Below are 19397 nucleotides of genomic sequence, written 5' to 3'. Positions count from 1 at the left end.
ACAGGGATAATTGGATATCCCCCTGAGACATGCATTGAATATACAATTTTCTGAGCCTTGCCCAAGAGTAGGTGATTCCCCGATTAAAATATATTTAAAAACTCTGGGGCCAAAGAAAGTGATTTTGCAGATATATTCATTTTTATCAAATAGACATCACCAAGCAGATCTTCCAGGGCTTAAAAACAAATGGGAAACAGATTTAGGTCCAATTAGTGATAACTTATGAAAGACAGCTGTGGCATCCTTCAGGGGAAGGGGGGCAAGCTTAGTTAGATATCAGCAAATTAATTTGTTTATCTTACATAGGACATATTTTACCCCAGTAAGATTGAAAAAAATATATGGGGCAAAAACTGACAAATGTCCAAAATGTAGAAAGGGAGAGTGTACATTTCTGTACCTATTATGGGACTGTCCTGATTTTAGGGCCTTCTGGAATAAGGTCAAAGAATGTATAGCTAAAACCGGCATAGAAATAACAACAATGACATGCTATGCTTATTAGGTATATGTGAAGAGGATAATCTGGATAGATACACTAAACAATACCTGTTTAATCTATGTCCCTTAGCGACAGTAATTATTTCCAGGACATGGATGGCTAAAGAGGGCCCAGATATTTGGCCATGGAAAATACTGGTAAATACGACAGCTGCTCATGAAAAATATATATATTATAGAAACGCAGAAATAAAATACAGAAGGATATGGAATAGATGGCTCCAGTCAAGATATTACAATGATGGGATAGAGTAGAATCAAGGTATTAGATAGTGGTATAAATAGAAGTTCGAGGGACGGGGGGGGAGAGGGAGGAGGTAAATCGGGTTGTACGTCACGCTGAGGTGGAAGAAGGGGTATGTATGTGGAACCACCTGTGCTGAGGGCTGCGACACCTGACAATAATCCACACTAGTTATAAATTAAAATAATTTAGACATGATAAAAAAAAATCCTAAAAACCACAAAAAATTCTAAACACGTCATTTTATTAAATAATATTTTGTTAAATAAATTTAAACGGTAACACAAATTAATACAAAGTAATAAAAAGAGAGTTTGAAAATGGGTAATTTATAGAATTATAGTTGACCAGATGAGGTGACACAATTAAAGTGATATTTACAATAGAGAATAAATGATTGAAAGTGAGGATATTGGGGGAGTGGCGGGACTCGGCACAGGGGAAGACATTGATAAAAGTGTGTGGTTATAAATATGTTTGTACAAGTATATATCGCTCTATGTTTTAATGAAATGTTTGTATGAGATGTTTTAAGTATGTATTTTAAGTGTAAGAAAAAGAATAAAATATGGCTGTTAAAAAAAAAAAGTAAAATGAATATAAAATTCCGCTTAACTGTATTCTGCACACACAAGATTCCTTTTTCACAATGTATCCAGAAGGTCGTAAACAAACCTATGAGTGCAGGCTACATCTATAACTACACTTACCTGTGATAGCCTTCAGAGGAGGCAAAGCTAGGGTAAGTTTCCATCACTGTGGTGGGTGGCCTGAAAATCAGATAATAAAAATAATAATATAAAGCAAGGGTACATTAATTTTTTTTATTATATGTTTAATGGCACATTTGAGGAGTAACTGCGACTGGCAGATAGTGTAGGCTGCCAAAGTGGCCAGCCAATCACAGCAGAACACTGAGTTATGACGCCCCCCACTGACAACTTTTTGGAGCATATTCAATTAGCCGCGGACTTACCCTGGAGCTATTCAATTACAGCTTGCGGGCTACACTCACCATGGGTTTCGGTGCTAACAGAAATTTGCGGAAAGTCAGGATTTTTTTTTACCTTACCGCCATGCGACCACGGGCACTTTACCCAGGATCTGTGTGTTAATTAGCATTAGCCGTGATTTACTGCGGGAGGAAATGGGTTTTAAGTGACTAGCTCTGAATGTTACAACTCAAGGCTATCCTCCTGCGTTAAGTCAAGCGTGTAATTGAATAGGCCCCTTTATGAGTAATCTAGTGCAGAGCTTGAATAACAATTATCCATTTTCTAAAAAAAAAAAAAAATCTTAGAAATATATATTTAAATTAAGGTTTTAGAACAAAAAAAAATAATAATCCTGTAAGCAAACAAAGTACAAAACAAAGTATCTGGAATTGGCCCAAGTTGGCACGAAAGCCTTACCCGAGCTCTTTATGAGCCTCCTCAGAAACCTGAGGAAGAGAGAGAGGTTACTAGTAATAGTGTACAGCAAATATGGCATGGTGAAGGCAGTCACGCAGAAGCTCAGAATGTGGACAGACGGGAAAGCCTTGCGTGACGGGAACCTAAGGGGAATTTATGTACACGAGGAAGGAGAAATATTTACAGACAAGGTAACTGGCAGCATATTTGTACAGTTACCCTAAAGTTTGATTAGCTCAGGAATATTTACAGAGTATTTATTCTGCCTGTGCAGCCAAACAAACAGAAGCTCATTAATACTGGCCTAAATATGAGAGATTTCCCATAATCACAGTGGTGATGGTGCCCATAGCAACCAATCGTATTCTGTCATTTTCTAGAGAAATGATAGCCAGAAATGGATTGGTTGCTATGGGTAACACCACCACTTTTCATTTTTAGAAGGTTTAGTAAATCTACCCCAACATTTACTGTACATATAAACTTTTGTTGTTTTTTTTTTGCAAGGTTTTACTTGATAGATATATATTTTTATATATATAAATTAATTAATTACAGAAGCCACCAGCCATGGAAAGCCCACAGCTTATTGCACACTAAAGCAGGGGCAATCATCGGTGGGTGAAACCATCGATGGTTCCCTGGCAGATAGAATCCCACCGGTCCCCGTCGGTAAGTGTGGAGGATCAGGGTTAGGAGTTGGCACTAGGGAGAGGGTTAAGCTGTGAGAAGGGATGGTTAGGGTTAGGGGGTAGGTTTTAAATACTTACTAGGATCCGATGGGGATTTATATAGGGATGCGGTTCATTTACCGGCTGTTGAGATCCCGGCATTCAGGATACTGACACCAGAATCTCGGCAGCAGCCCGGAATTCCCACTCTGGTGGTGGTCCTAGCCACTGGGCCTGATGCATGGTGAGCGCAGCGAGGCCGCGATGGGACTCAGTGTCCTGACTGCCGGGAACCCGACTGCCAGTAAATCACACAGTAAGTATATATATTATAGATATAGATATATAGATATATATTACACACACACACACTATATATATATATATATATATATATATATATATATACATACATACATACACATACACATACATATACACACATACACACTATATATACATACAGTAAATTTTAAATATATATATATATATATATATATATATATATATATATATATATATATATATATATATATATATAAAATAAAAACAAAACAACTATATGTCATATCTGTAAAAGTTAATGGGCTATTAAAAGCCTGAAAGTTGTCATTGCTGTTTTTGGTGAAAAACTGTTTTGCAAAAATGAAATCTCTAATATTTTAACAATTGTTTTTACTGTATTTTAATAAATGAATCTTTATACATGAATACATTGGGTGTGTGCATTAAGGTAATAACAGTCATTCCTCAGTTCATATTCTCTACTATTCCAAGTGATTTTTAACCAGTTGAGACATTTCTAATTAATTATAGTGCTCCTCATATAAAACTATTTGTGTGTGTGTGTGTGTGTGTGTGTATGTGTGTATGTGTATATATATATATATATATATATATATATATATATATATATATATATATATATATATATATATATATATATAAAGTCTGTTTGCGGCACTCCTCCTTGCAAAATATATGAAATGGTATAATGCCGGTGCCCTCCAATGGTGACCATGCAATCACCTGTATATAACAAGTATGAAGTAGGCAAGTAGGCATGTAACAACTTATGAAAAGAGAATGCAGGAGATAACAGCAATATAAATTATTGAAATATTAGAGTAATAAAAAAGGCAACTATAGGAAGCAAGATAAACCGGATTGTTCATTTAACCCCTTTGGGGACAAGGTGTCAAGTAGGAAAATCCACTTGGCTTCAGCTTTAACTAAAAGTAACCCCCTGTTACCCCCGCGGGACGGCAGAGGGGTATTTAGGTAAGTCGTTCACTGTTATTTGGTTATCCTGATGAAAATGTTTTATTGGAAACATTGAAACGTCGATATGAATTAGACAGTGTCCTGTCTTTCTTTCACTGGAGCCGTGAGTGCCGCCTACTTCATACTTGTTTTATATATATATATATATATATATATATATATATATATATATATATATATATATATATATATATATATATATATATACACATACATATATATATATATATATACATACATATATATATACATACATATATACAGCTGAAGGTGCGGCACTCCAAGCGACATAATAAAAAGACTTACATCTGTGTTGAGGACAACGTTTCAATGCTTTTACTTGTGCATTTTCATCAGGTCAAGTGAACAACAATCAAAGTGCTTACCTAAATAGTGTGTGCAGACGCCATCACCACGCTTCCGGAGCACAGGCACACGCCCGGTCCGTCGGCGCTCCCACATGACATCATTACCCACAGCCGGTTACTATAGCAACAATAATACACAATGCAACATGAACATCATTAAAGTGCGTAATAGACAGAGCAACCATATCAGTCAACATGAATATAAATAGATCTACAGCAAGACCAGCACTAGGGGCTAGTTATAAATATAACATTAGATCCATATATAACAGCATACAATAACCATATGTGGCAGATGTTATCTACATGTACCATATGTCTTGCAGCCGCAACACACTAATAATGACAGTCGAACTATGTGGCTATATTGGGTCATATTGTATAGAGACCCTGTATGTGTAAGCACAACGGTCAATATGGCACAAATACTGCAGGAGATAACATCTGCCACATATGGTTATTGTATGCTGTTATATATGGATCTAATGTTATATTTATAACTAGCCCCTAGTGCTGGTCTTGCTGTAGATCTATTTATATTCATGTTGACTGATATGGTTGCTCTGTCTATTACGCACTTTAATGATGTTCATGTTGCATTGTGTATTATTGTTGCTATAGTAACCGGCTGTGGGTAATGATGTCATGTGGGAGCGCCGACGGACCGGGCGTGTGCCTGTGCTCCGGAAGCGTGGTGATGGCGTCTGCACACACTATTTAGGTAAGCACTTTGATTGTTGTTCACTTGACCTGATGAAAATGCACAAGTAAAAGCATTGAAACGTTGTCCTCAACACAGATTTAAGTCTTTTTATTATGTCGCTTGGAGTGCCGCACCTTCAGCTGTGTTTATTCTAATATTTGTGGAGGCACCCAGCGCTATTGGACTGGATAATGGGAGAGCCGGACCTGCATGTTGTTTAGATAGTGGTGCCCACAACGTTGGAGTGGTTACCATTTGTCAGGGCTCCCCATCTGTTACTGCTGTTTTAAATTCCTCTCAGTGTCTGCTCTACGCACTACTGCACTTTATTGTACTATTTGGCTTAACCAGACTGGTTACTGCACAAGCATTTTTTGGCTTGCACTTTATATATTTATCTCATTTGCACTAATGGTTGGACTTCCACCTGCATTTTGCACCTACCGCTGGAACCTGTGGCGATATTAGCATTATTTGAGTGGACTTGTAAGGTCACTCTAGTCGCCATAACAGTCTGTACACTATTGAGCTGGCTTCTTGGTGTGTAATATGGCTGATGAGAACGCAGACACATTTATTTCAGGCAAGTCCATGACCCAATACCCGATTGGTGAGTTACATGGCTACACTGAAGCTGAGGCTGATGCCATTCTACACTCAGCATTACTCAGTGACCAACAAGAAGCACTTTCATCTGAGGATATTTACCATGAACTTTTAAAAATTAAGCGCAAAGAAATAGACTATCTGTACCATTGCCTGTCCTTATCGGACTATTATAGATCTAAAAAAATACCTCGCGGATTGCGAGTGCGAAATTCGCCTACAATTGGACGTAATGACCCTAATTTCTGCCGTAAATGGGTCGGGATCCTAAACCGGTGCTCTATGGACTTAATGTTGCTCATAATTGAGCAGTCTACAAAAGAGATGAATTCATATAAAACTAAAGCAGCTGAATTTGAGTCTAAACACAAGGCCAACTTGCAAGCTGACACCACAGCTGATTGGCTGTCTAAACTTAATGACCAACTACAGCTCCATAAACGGGAGCTTATTAAATTCAAGGCATCCAAACGACAAAAAGTCGACACTGATTACGAACAGCACAATGTGTACAGGTGGGTTGATGGGGCCACTAAACGAGACTTTAAGCGACCTTTTTTTCGCCGCAGAACACACCGCACTCGTGACCTTGAGTCTTCCAATGAACATACTTCTACCACCAGCGACTCTGAACCTACCTCTCAAGCAACCCGCAGTGGCCACCCTTTAGGGGTAGCAACCAGGGCCAAGATCCCTGGTGTAAGAGGCACCGCCGATATACCAGACGGGGGCACCAATGGCAGAGGAAGGGGAAGAGTGGGGCGCCCTCCCAAGAATCCGCGATACCAGAAAATTTAGTCATCAATCTTTCCAGCTATGAGCTCAGCGAAGTGGAGAAGTCAGTACTATCTAAAGGCTTGTCATATATACCTTCTTGCCCTATAAACCCACTACAGTGGAAAGTCGACAAGTACCGTTTACACCGCCAACTAAAGCTAAAAGAAAATTTTGCTAAGAACACGGTGGTGGCAGCTGAGAATATGGAAATACCGGCTAAAGTAAGGAAAATCTTGCCGAGGTCATCTTTTGAACCGCAGTCACATAACGCATCAATTCGAACTTTTATGCGTCTGTTTGAACTTGAGACTGACCAACACATTGCTTCTCTACCACATCAGAGAAGTAATCTATCTAAAATAGAGAGACTGGCGCTTGATCGTTTGTCTAACTGCTCCAATATAGTGTTTAGGCCTGACGATAAGGGCGGTGCCCTGGTACTGCAGGATATAACGGATTATAGATCTGAAATTATATCTCAACTTAATGATGCTTCTGTTTACAGGCCCCTACTTGGGGATCCAACTTCTGTATTTTTGTCTGAGTTATCTACTGCACTGCAGACGGCGGTTGAAACAGGGATTATTTCAAGTGAACTTTGTAAGGCGTTACAGACAAAATTTCCAGTGATACCATTACTGTACACCACTCCCAAGATTCACAAGAGTCTTATTAAACCCCCTGGGAGGCCCATTATATCGGCCAATAAATCCCTTTTTCAACCGGTAGCCCTCTTCCTTGATGCTCTTTCAGCCATGCATCCAGTCACATCCTCGATATCTCCTGGATACAAGTACTCTGTTACGTAAGCTACAGATGTTGAGTAAATTTGATAGTGATGTTATTCTTTGCAGTATTGATGTACAGAGTCTGTATACTATAATCCCTCACGATGCAGGTATACAGGCAGCCCAAGAGTTCTTGTATGAGCACCCTGAATTTAAAGGGCCAGATTTAAAATTTTGCTTGGACCTGCTATACATGACGCTAACAAAAAATTTCTTCATGTTTGATGGGAAAATATATTTGCAACAGACAGGCTGTGCGATGGGGTCCCCGGTGGCCCCATCGTACTCTAACATTTACATGTTCAAGGTCGAACAGGAGATATTCTTTTCAGACCCTGAAGTAGCGGCCAATATCATCATGTACTGCCGCTACATTGATGACCTGCTCATTATATGGAAGGGCAGCCAGGAAAGGTTAGTCCACCTTCTAGAGACACATAATCAGTGTAACCATCCAGTTAAATTTACATATAACATGAGTACACACTCTGTAAGCTATTTGGATGTTGATATCTCTATCAAGGATGGATTTATTAATACATCCATTTTCAGTAAACCCACGGATAGGAACAACCTGCTGCATTTCTCTAGCTTTCACCCCACACCGCTGAAGCGGGGTTTACCCTATTCCCAGCTACTTAGGGTCCGCCGGATCACTTCAGATCCTGTACTAGCGGAAACCCAAATGAACAGTATGATCAGCAAATTTCTGGCTAGAGGCTACCCATCTACACTCCTTGAGCAAGCCAAATTGAAGGCCCTGGCCACAGATCGGTCTACATTATTACAAGCTAAACCTATAACTAATGAGCCCAATGCAATCCTCCCATGGGTGGGCCAATTTAGCCAAGCGAGTAGTGGCATTAACCAAATTTCTAAGAAAATGTGGCATATAGTACAATCCGACCAGGAACTTAATTTGGGACATACGAAACTTATGTCATGTTATACCAGACGGCGCAACATTAGGGACATGCTTGTTAAAGCAGATATCTCCCCAAACCCACAGAGATTACTGCAGGCTAATTCCAGAGGGTGCATTAGATGTACATGCACCACATGTCAATTCATGGTTAGTGGAAAAAGCTTCCCTCATCCACTCACGGGTAGAGCTATGTTTATTAATTACACATTAACTTGTTCTTCGAAATTTGTAGTGTACCAGATATTGTGCCCATGTGGGTTGTCATACATAGGCAAAACAGAAAGAATGTTTAAAGAGCGTATGGCAGCCCACCGGTCGGCTATTAAGGCGGCTATTGTTAAAGGTTCGAGTGACCAGCCGGTCGCACGACACTTTGCGGTGGCACGACACCCGTTGGTGTCGTTGCGGTATCGGATGATCGATCACGTTCCCCCCCTGATCCGGGGTGGTGATAGATGCCTTAAATTGCTCCAATGCGAAACCAGGTGGATTCACCGCCTGGGGACCCTGCACCCTAGAGGCCTTAATGAACATTTAGGTCTAAATGTATTTTTATAAGCTCTAGGTCTAGAGGATACTATATAGCCGTAGTGATTTACCAATATCTTTTACCTGCAGTATTTGTGCCATATTGACCGTTGTGCTTACACATACAGGGTCTCTATACAATATGACCCAATATAGCCACATAGTTCGACTGTCATTATTAGTGTGTTGCGGCTGCAAGACATATGGTACATGTAAATAGCATCTGCCACATATGGTTATTGTATGCTGTTATATATGGATCTAATGTTATATTTATAACTAGCCCCTAGTGCTGGTCTTGCTGTAGATCTATTTATATTCATGTTGACTGATATGGTTGCTCTGTCTATTACGCACTTTAATGATGTTCATGTTGCATTGTGTATTATTGTTGCTATAGTAACCGGCTGTGAGTAATGATGTCATGTGGGAGCGCCGACGGACCGGGCGTGTGCCTGTGCTCCGGAAGCGTGGTGATGGCGTCTGCACACACTATTTAGGTAAGCACTTTGATTGTTGTTCACTTGACCTGATGAAAATGCACAAGTAAAAGCATTGAAACGTTGTCCTCAACACAGATGTAAGTCTTTTTATTATGTCGCTTGGAGTGCCGCACCTTCAGCTGTGTTTATTCTAATATTTGTGGAGGCACCCAGCGCTATTGGACTGGATAATGGGAGAGCCGGACCTGCATGTTGTTATATATATATATATCAAAACCAAAATAGATGCGGAGGCGCCCAGGTGACACTTGGAATTGCACTACTAAAGCACGTGGTAGAGAACTATAATACACAATTAATATAAAATTAATTCACTGAATTGACACTCCTCTTAAAAACGAGTGGCAGCAACCTTAAACAGAAGAACATGTGCTTGGAACACACACATATAGTGAAATTTAAAAAATAGAGATAAGGGCGCCTTCTAGTGTCTAGATAAATAAATATAGTGTATACCCAGTGTGAAAGGAAAATTGGACACTACTTATCTGGGGCATGTATTTCTCTTCGGTCACGAGACCAATATTGGTACATAAAAGAGATAAAGGAAATATATCATAGCGCGTACCGTTTTTATACCATTGATCAGCAAAGATATGGTTGTATATAAAAAACCTTATAGGGATGAACAAATCCCATAATTTAAAATCCACAGCCAGGGATAAAAAGGTTTTTACAAATTTTAATACAACACATAAAAACAAATGGTAGAAGTGTGAGCGTACAATATATAAAATTCAATCAGGCTTATCTGTCCACATTGAAAGCTGGTACGTCAAATATTTTTCATATAGACCATACAAATAGTAACAATGCAAATGTACAAGAAATAAATATATATTAGGCTTATCTGTCCTTATAGGAGGTTCAGGTACAGCAGTCCCAACGCGTTTCGTCATGATGAAGTCTGTATATTGACTGTGGATTTTAAATTATGGGATTTGTTCATCCCTATAAGGTTTTTTATATACAACCATATCTTTGCTGATCAATGGTATAAAAACGGTACGCGCTATGATATATTTCCTTTATCTCTTTTATGTACCAATATTGGTCTCGTGACCGAAGAGAAATACATGCCCCAGATAAGTAGTGTCCAATTTTCCTTTCACACTGGGTATACACTATATTTATTTATCTAGACACTAGAAGGCGCCCTTATCTCTATTTTTTAAATATAAATATATATATATATATATATATATATATATATATATATATATACACACACACACACACACACACACATATATATATATATATATATATATATATATATATATATATATATATATATATATATACACACACACACATATATACACACACATCTATATATATATATATATATATATATATTTTTTTTTTTTTTTTTTTTTTAAATAGGTATACACAAGTTGGATGTAGGAATTCACTTAAAAAAAACTAATGAAATGTTGTATTTTGTTTTTTAACCACTTAACTGGCGATTTTTCCCTTCAAAAACGTTAACATTGTGTTTTTTAAATTTATTTTATTTAAGTATTTTTTTAAATATTTAAACATTATATTATGCACATCTGCGGAATGGATCTCCTCGTCAAAAACGGGGGGGGGGGGGGGGGGGGGGTGGACGGCGCAGTTGCATGAAATCTGACCATGCCAGTAAAGTGGTTAAACAACAAAAACACACACACACACATATAATATATACAATTATTTATTAATAAATAAAATAAATAAATAAATAATAGCTGAACTGGACGCAGATCCTGTGTTGCCTTCATCTTAGCTGAGGCACAAGGTCAGACGTACCTCATAGTAACTGTCCTCTGTAAGATCTGGGTCAGACAAAGTATCTACAACAAATCATATAATAATTAATTATTGTCTCAGGAGGACTAGGAAGACAGGTCACGGATGAAAACAGCGCAGAGTATACAGTAAGTCAGATGTAATCTGCGCTACAACATTGCCTTGTACTTTGGACTTTAGCAGCATTGGAGAGCTGCTGAGGAAAAAGATGTGCAGCCTTCCAGGTGCAATAACAATGGGGTTCTTCCAGTGCTGCATCTGTGGCTGAGTATCGGAGGACCTGGAATAACATTATGGGATTATGGGGCTGAGTCTGGTTCAAGTGGCTGTGGTTGTGGGCAGCTGTGGGCGCCGTATATAATACCAAATGTTAATGCCAGTACACCTTAAACTAATGCGGAGGTCTGTGTGTGCGCAAGCTGAAGGCAGTGCTGCTCATTGATGTCACGCCAGTCGCTGATAGCGTCACCATAAGTACCAACAGACCCAGGCTTCCCTTCCCCGCACGCACCACTCAGAAAATTAATGTCTTGCTTAGAAATTTGCGGAGGTCTTTATGATGATGTAATTCTTATAGAACAGTGGTTCCCATCAGTCCTCAAGGAGCACTAACAGTGCAGGTTTTAAGGATATCTATGGCTTAGCACAGATAGTTACGTCATATTGACTAAGGTACTAATTAGGTCACCTGTGGCCAAGCATGGATATACTATATATTTTGGGAACCACTGTTACAGAATAACCATAATTATGGCAAATGGGTACACACGCAGATCCTTTATGTAGACCTCTGTGTTATGGAACTTAGGGGGTTTCTTGTGGCTATTGCTCCAAGGGGGAAGAGGTTTCAAACTTTGGAGAGAGATAAAGTGGTGAGAGCAAAAAGTACCAAATCAGCTTCTGTCCTTTTTCAAACACAGACTGTAACATGGCAGTTAGGAGCTGATTGGTTGGTACTTTATCTCTCTACCCAGAATCTGAGCTTGAACCCACCGCATCACATTTGTGCACAGCCCACTGAGCAATACAACATGAATCTGGCCTATATGCTAGCACTGGAATCTGCAGTAAACAGAGACAATGGGGGTAATTCTGAGTTGATCGCAGCAGGATCTTTGTTAGCAGTTGGGCAAAACCATGTGCACTGCAGGGGGGGCAGATATAACATGTGCAGAGAGAGTTAGATTTGGGTGTGGTGTGTTCAATCAGCAATCTAAATTGCAGTGTAAAATAAAGCAGCCAGTATTTACCCTGCACAGAAATAAAAACCCATCCAAATCTAACTCTCTCTGCACATGTTATATCTAGATTGAAAAAAGAACTCAGCTGCGCAATGAAATTGGAAACATGAACAAAAACAGACGTATGCTGAGATAAATTATAAAGAAAATTTAATATGACAATAAAATAAATTTCATACAATAAAACATATAGTCTGGACTTAAACCTTATAAGGAAAATAGTAAAATACCCTGTACTGGATATCAGATAAAGCAAGCCCTTGAGGTGTGAGCAGTAACAATATGTAACATTTGTATCCAACAAGTAGAAACAGTATCGTATCCTGGATATGAATGAATTGTTAGAATGTGGAGTAATTCATAAGTTTTAAACTGGTAACTGCAGTCCCATGAACCTATTAATGGAGCTCCTTTATGTAGAAATACTCCGATGTCAGATAAAGTCAAAATTACCTCTCCCGTGGGCTGGTTTCTAACCGAGCGTCCTCGGTTAGATTATCCTGCGTTGCCCACCAGTGACCGCTACGTGGTGGGCAACGCAGGATAATCTAACCGAGGACGCTCGGTTAGTAACCAGCCCACGGGAGAGGTCATTTTGGCTTTATCGGACATCGGAGCATTTCTACATAAAGGAGCTCCATTAATAGATTCATGGGACTGCAGTTACCAGTTTAAAACATTCTAACAATTCATTCATATCCAGGATACGATACTGTTTCTACTTGTTGGATACAAATGTTACATATTGTTACTGCTCACACCACAAGTGCTTGCTTTATCTGATATCCAGTACAGGGTATTTTACTATTTTCCTTATAAGGTTTAAGTCCAGACTATATGTTTTATTGTATGAAATTTATTTTATTGTCATATTAAATTTTCTTTATAATTTCTCAGCATACGTCAGTTTTTGTTCATGTTTCCAATTTCATTGCGCAGCCGAGTTCTTTTTTCAATCTAGTTTCCTTCAATTAGGCAAATACACAGTGCCTACACAGCAGTGCATTGAAATTGGGGATTTTTTTTATTTAGAACAATTTATTATGAGGAGCTTTCAGCAGTTTTTGTTTGTTTTAGTCTGACATGTTATATCTGCCTCCCCTGCAGTGCACATGGTTTTGCCCAACTGCTAACAAAAATCCTGCTGCGATCAACTCAGAATTACCCCCAATGATATATCTGAGCTGCAAATCTTGCACCCAATACCTGGCATTGGATCAACCACTCAATGAGTCTCTAAACTCAACATTAGCAATGACATTCCAGCACGGTTAAATTAATAAAATGTGACTTACAGGTTTCCTCTTCTTCGTAAACATTTAAATCAGATTCTAAATCACTTAATTTCAGAATGTCCGTATAGCATTCCTGGTCCAATTCCTCCGAGCTCGGACTGGAATAAAAATATTTTCGATTAGACTTAAATATTTAAACACAACTCACTTAATAATGCGTTTTCCATGTGTAATAATATTGTGAATAACTTCATGGAGTTATCCTCTGCAATGTATTACTCTGATAGCAAAGTAGTCTGTGTGCCAATCACAACATTACTCTGGAGAACTGCAGAAGTGTGTCTTTATTTAATGGATCATGCTGAATATTCGCCGCAGAGGCACTTCCTGAGTAACAGGTGGAAACAGTGATGTACCTTCCTGCCCTCGACATTATAGCAATACCACTCCCTCCCTTCACTCTTGCCCAGGAGAAGAATGGCTGCCGTCGGTAGCTCCCCCAAAGCGCTGCAGCAGTGTGTGTGGGGGAGACGGGGGGGGGGGAGCTACCTGGCTGGCTCTGAGTTCCGGCAGCAGAGCAGTACAGTGCCATGATCGTGGGTACTTAGGGGGCAGGGCCTAATGCGGTGAGATGCCCATCCCCATCAGAGACCTCGGCTGTAATCAGGAAAGGTATCTCCTGTTCGCTTCTCCTCCCTGTCTGTACCCCCTCTCTCTCCCTGACACACTCTATTCCTCTGACACACCCTGACATGGTCTCTCCATCTACCCTTGACACTCTCTTTATCTCTGATACTGTCTCACCATCCTCTCTCTCTCCCTGACACTTTCTCTCTTTGACAGTGTCTCTCTGTCCCTCACACTTTCTCTGTCACTGTCTCTCTCTCCTAGACGCTGTCTCTCTCCCTCTCCCTGGCACTGCCTCTCTCCCCGTCTCCCCCTGACACCCTCTTGGTCGCACTGTATGGGGCGCACAAATTCTAGTTATGCCCCTGCAAGGATGATATTTGTGGACTGTACAGTGGGGATGTAATTTAATAGGAAAGTTTATGAAGGCTGAGTCAGTGGTTCTGGCATTTGATAAGCTGTCTGAAGAGGTGAGTTTTCAGAGAACGCTTAAAGGTTTGGGAGACTAGAGGAGAGTCTTATTGTGCGTGGGAGGGCATTCTACAGAGTGGGTGCTGCCCAAAGAGAGTCCTGCAGTCGTGCATGGGAGAGAGTAATGAGTGTGGATGAGAGACGTAGATCTTGTGAAGAGCGGAGATGTCTGGTTGGGAGATATTTTGAGATGAGTGAAGAGATGTATGTTGGTGCAATTTGGTTAATAGATTGTGTGCGAGTAAAAGTATTTTATATTGAATGCGGTAGAATACAGGTAACCAATGGAGGGACTGACAGAGCGGATCTGCAGATGATAAACGTCTAGTGAGGAAGATTAGCCTCACAGCTGCATTCAGAATGGATTGCAGTGGTGAGAGTCTATGTTTTGGAAGACCGGTCAGGAGACTATTACAATAATCAATGCGGGAGATAATGAGAGCATGGATTAGAGTTTTTGCTGTGTCTTATGTAAGGTATGGTCGTATTTGGATATGTTTCTTAGATGTATGTAACATGATATTGAGACAGATTGAATGTGGGGAACAAAGGACAGTTCAGGGTCAAGGATGACACCACCTAGGTGGCGAATTTGTGGGGTAAGAGTGGTTGTAGAGTAATAAACAGTGAAAGAGATGTCAGGTTTGTAACTACTATTGGCTGGCGGGAATATAATTAATTCTGTTTTGAAAATGTTGAGTTTGAGGTGGCGAGATGTCATCTTAGATGACACGGCCGAAAGGCATTCAGTGACACGGCCCAACACAGACGCTGATAAATCTGGTGAGGATAGGTATATGTCAGTATTATCTGTGTACAGATGGTACTGAAATCCGAAAGAGCTGATTCAGAGATGGATGCGGCCGCGTCAATCAGATTTGCGCACGCAGTGCACATGCATAACCTTTCTCCTAGCGGCTGCATCCAGGAAGGATGCGGCCGCAAGATGATTGACAGCAACAGGAATTCGCAGGGCAGAGATGCGGCATTGCAGAGCGTGACCAGCCAAACGGGGGCAAGCCAGGACCGTTTGAGGAGGCTGTGTGACATCACATGCAGCCACACCCATTTTAAAAAATGGCGGAAGACTGCCCGACAGCGCAGCCAGGGGTCAGCCATAATTGATGGTGGATGCATCGGGAGGCAGCCCCCAGCATGTGAGGAGATGGACGCAGATCTGGCTGCGTATGCCATGACAGGATTTCAAGTTGAACAGATACATGAATGTATGCGTTTACACAGTGTGGCTGTGCCGCACTGTGTTCTCTTGAAATCCTGTTGTGGCACTGACCGGATCCTGTTCTGCGGCATTCGGCAGAACAGGATCCGTGTGAACACAAAACCCTCTTCCGGCCAAGCGGGTCCCGCTAAAACGCTAAGTGTGGCCCCAGCCTTAGATAGCCAGGATTAGAACCAAGAAAGGGCTGTGTTCTGGAGACCTAAGGATTGTAGTGTTTAAATGAGAAGAGCGTGGTCAACAGTGTCACATGCAGCAGAGAGATCTAGAAGAATAAGTAGAGAGTAATGGCCTTTAGAGTTCGCAGTGACCAGATCATTCACTAGTCAGTGCTGTCTCTGGAGTGTTGGGAACGAAAGCCTGACTGAGGTGGGTCCAATAAGTTGTGCGAGTTAAGAAAGTGTGTGAGGAGAGCGTAGGCAAGTCTCTCAAGTAGCTTGGAGAGGCATAGGAGCCGAAAGGTGGGACGGTAATTTGAGAGAGAGTGAGGGCCAGATTGTTTTTGTTTTGTTCAGTTAATATTGTACTGTGCACAGTGACTGTAATAAAGATCAGTGTTTTAAGACCACCACCAACTACTCACTTACTATATTATTTATTTATTAACAGTTTCTTAATTAGCGCAGAATATTCCGTTGCGCTTTACAATTAGAACAGTAATAGAACAAAACTGGGTAAAAACAGACAGACATAGGAGGTAGGAAGGCCCTGCTCGCAAGCTTACAATCTATAGGGAAATAGGCATAGATACACAAGGATAGATGCTACCTATTGCATAATGGTCCACCAGATTGCTAGGTTCTTAATGGGTTGTATAATGATACCCCACAAAGTTGGCCAAGTGTCCGGAGGGTGTGAGACTAAAGAAAGACAAGATATGTGATGTTATGAATACTCTACAGAGGATGTAATTAGATAGGGAGGCACTGAAGGTTATGTGGGTGGGTCTGGAATTTGATAGGCTTGTTTGAAGAGGTGAGTTTTCAGGGAACATTTAAAGGTTTTGGAGACTAGAGGCGAGTCTTACTGTGCGCGGGAGGGCATTCCACAGAGTGGGTGAAGCCCGGATAAAGTCCTGTAATTTTGAGTGTGAACAAGTAATGTGTGTGGATGAGAGACGCAGATCTTGTGCAGAGCGGAGAGGTCGGGTAGGGAGATATTTTGAGATGAGTGAAGAGATGTATGTTGTTTGGTTAATAGCCTTGTATGTGAGTAAAATTATTTTATATTTAATAGGGGAGATGTATCAAACTGCGGAGAGAAAGTAACAACCAATTAGCTCATAATTGCAGTGTTACAGGATGTGTTTAAAAATGACAGAAGATGATTGGTTGGTACTTTATCTCTCCCCACTTTATCTCTCCCCAAGGATTGATATATTGCCTCCTATGGCCTTTACAAAGAAGAATCGAATCTCCTGCCAGTGGCACTACTACACTGTCGCTCAAAGTGCTGAAAGGGTATGCGATAAAAATAAGATTATGACATGCCATTCCAAGAGTCCAGAAGAGAGATGGACTGAATTATTATATCCAATAGCATTGGTGGAGGTGGGAGACTTCACTCTTGGAGAGAGAAAGTACCAAGCAATAAGCTCTTAACTGGCATTTTTCAAACACAGCCTGTAACATGGCAGTTAGGAGCTGATCGGCTTGTACTCTCTCCGTTTTATCACTCTTTAATGCTTAGTAAATCTCCCCCTTTATATAAAAATGGGTTGATACAGGATCCCAATGGTCAAGATGCTAGCGATCACATGACAGACACCGGCATCCTGACAGGCAACGGGGTAATTCCCTATCCTAACCCGCTTGGGGTGGCAGCTAGGGCTAAGATAGTGTGGGTGGTGGCTACGGTTAAGACACTGGGGTTGGCGGCTAGGGCTAAAGGGCCCCATACACTAGAGCGATAATGCCCGATTTCGGGCATTCGGCACGATATATCGGATGAAATCGGGCATTTTTTAGGTGTTTCTGATCCGATCTGATGCACGTTCCCATGATCATCGGATCGGATCCTCCAGATTGAACGTGCCGCACATTCAATCACGTCCAACCTGGGGGCATGGCTGGGATCGGCCAAGATACATCGTATGCAAAAGGGCAGCATACAATCTATCTTGGCCGATCCTGCCCCCGGGGAGGCTGCCGGGGTGATCGCCTGCGATAGCTTCCGACATGCGGTCGGATAGGTGTATAGGGCCCTTAAGACACGGGGGGTGATTGCGGCTAGGGCTAAGCCCCCTCCCCATCTAGTGCCTAACCCTAACCCCCCCTCCTAACCCCAAGAGTGGCTCCAATACTTGCCTTCAGGATGTTGGCACTTGCTGTTCCAGCGTTGGGATTCCGAGTGGTGTCGGGATTCTGGCGTCAGTCACATGACCCCCGGCATCCCAACTGCCGGGATGCTAACCACATCCCATACAAACATGCCCTCTCTAACTGTCTTACTATAAGAGCGAGGTGGACTCACATAGCAAATCATCTTAACAAATCCTGAAACTAGACTGGAATATATTTTTGTTCTTGTAGGGGGAAAAAACAAACTATAAATGGAGCAATAAAAAAAACCCTTATTCATACCTCTAGATTCTATACGCCATACAGTGCGAGAACCAACACTCACAGTGTACCAGAGACGCTGGACTGCACATGAATGCGATTTAAACACGTACAAAGTCACGGATGAAGCAGAACGGATCTTGCCGTGAGAAAAAGCTGCGGCATCACAGCACACCTTACGCAGACTCATCCGAAATCACACACAGAGGTCGCACGTCAAATGGATCTAGCACGATTTAGTAGGAGTAGTTTTGTCTCCATGTTTTTTTCTTTGCACGAAGAAGATGCAAATTTTCAGCGAGAAAGACACTCTATGTGGCTAAATCCCCCATGACCAGGCGCAGGGGGAGGGGATGTGTGCCGTGACTTCAGTAACAGCGTATGAGAACATATGTACCGCATAGACACTGCAAAGCTTTAGAACAGTTCTATTACTATACTCACTGTACCTTGTGGCAAATGGTTCATTCTTCTCCACTTCTGAGGTCTCTGCAGAAAGAGAGACTTACAGCTTAAACACTGGAATTTGTTGGCCAACGGGCCTCACTGTGTGCTATATATATTTCAAAGATCAAGGGGTCTATTTACTAAAGCCTTAGATGGAGATAAAGTGGACGGAGATAAAGTACCAGCCAATCCGCTCCTAACTGCCATGTCACAAACTGGGTTTGAAAAATGACAGTTAGGAGCTGATTGGCTGGTACTTTCTCTCCATCAAAGGCTTAATAAATAGACCCCATTCCAAAAAAAGCACCATAGATAAGAATATATAGGTGCGACAACATGGGAATGCTGATCAATAACTAATACCAAACTGGAGATCAATGCTGATCAATAACTAATATCAAACTGGGGGGGGGGCGGGAAGCGATATCACCAGCCTAGGCAATTTTGTTTTTTAATAAAGTATTGAAGCAC

The 19397-nt window shown here is 41.0% G+C and overlaps 1 protein-coding gene across 3 annotated transcripts in view; it reads right to left on the bottom strand.

Moving 5' to 3' along the window:
• The window catches only part of FYB2 (FYN binding protein 2), a 109225-nt gene that overhangs the window by 42016 nt on the left and 47812 nt on the right, over positions 1 to 19397 (bottom strand). For all 3 annotated transcript variants that reach the window (XM_063939288.1, XM_063939289.1, XM_063939290.1), the window contains exons 6-10: positions 18929 to 18968; positions 13644 to 13741; positions 11108 to 11151; positions 2161 to 2189; positions 1459 to 1518 (exon numbers count right to left, since the gene is read on the bottom strand). In XM_063939288.1, coding sequence (XP_063795358.1) covers positions 1459 to 1518; positions 2161 to 2189; positions 11108 to 11151; positions 13644 to 13741; positions 18929 to 18968 — 271 coding nt within the window. The remainder of the gene's footprint in view (positions 1 to 1458; positions 1519 to 2160; positions 2190 to 11107; positions 11152 to 13643; positions 13742 to 18928; positions 18969 to 19397) is intronic.

The sequence above is a fragment of the Pseudophryne corroboree genome, chromosome 9 (assembly GCF_028390025.1).
Source record: "Pseudophryne corroboree isolate aPseCor3 chromosome 9, aPseCor3.hap2, whole genome shotgun sequence".
NCBI lineage: Eukaryota > Metazoa > Chordata > Amphibia > Anura > Myobatrachidae > Pseudophryne > Pseudophryne corroboree.
The sequence above is the reverse complement of the archived record's forward strand: the minus strand, read 5'-3'. Positions and strand labels throughout refer to the sequence as shown.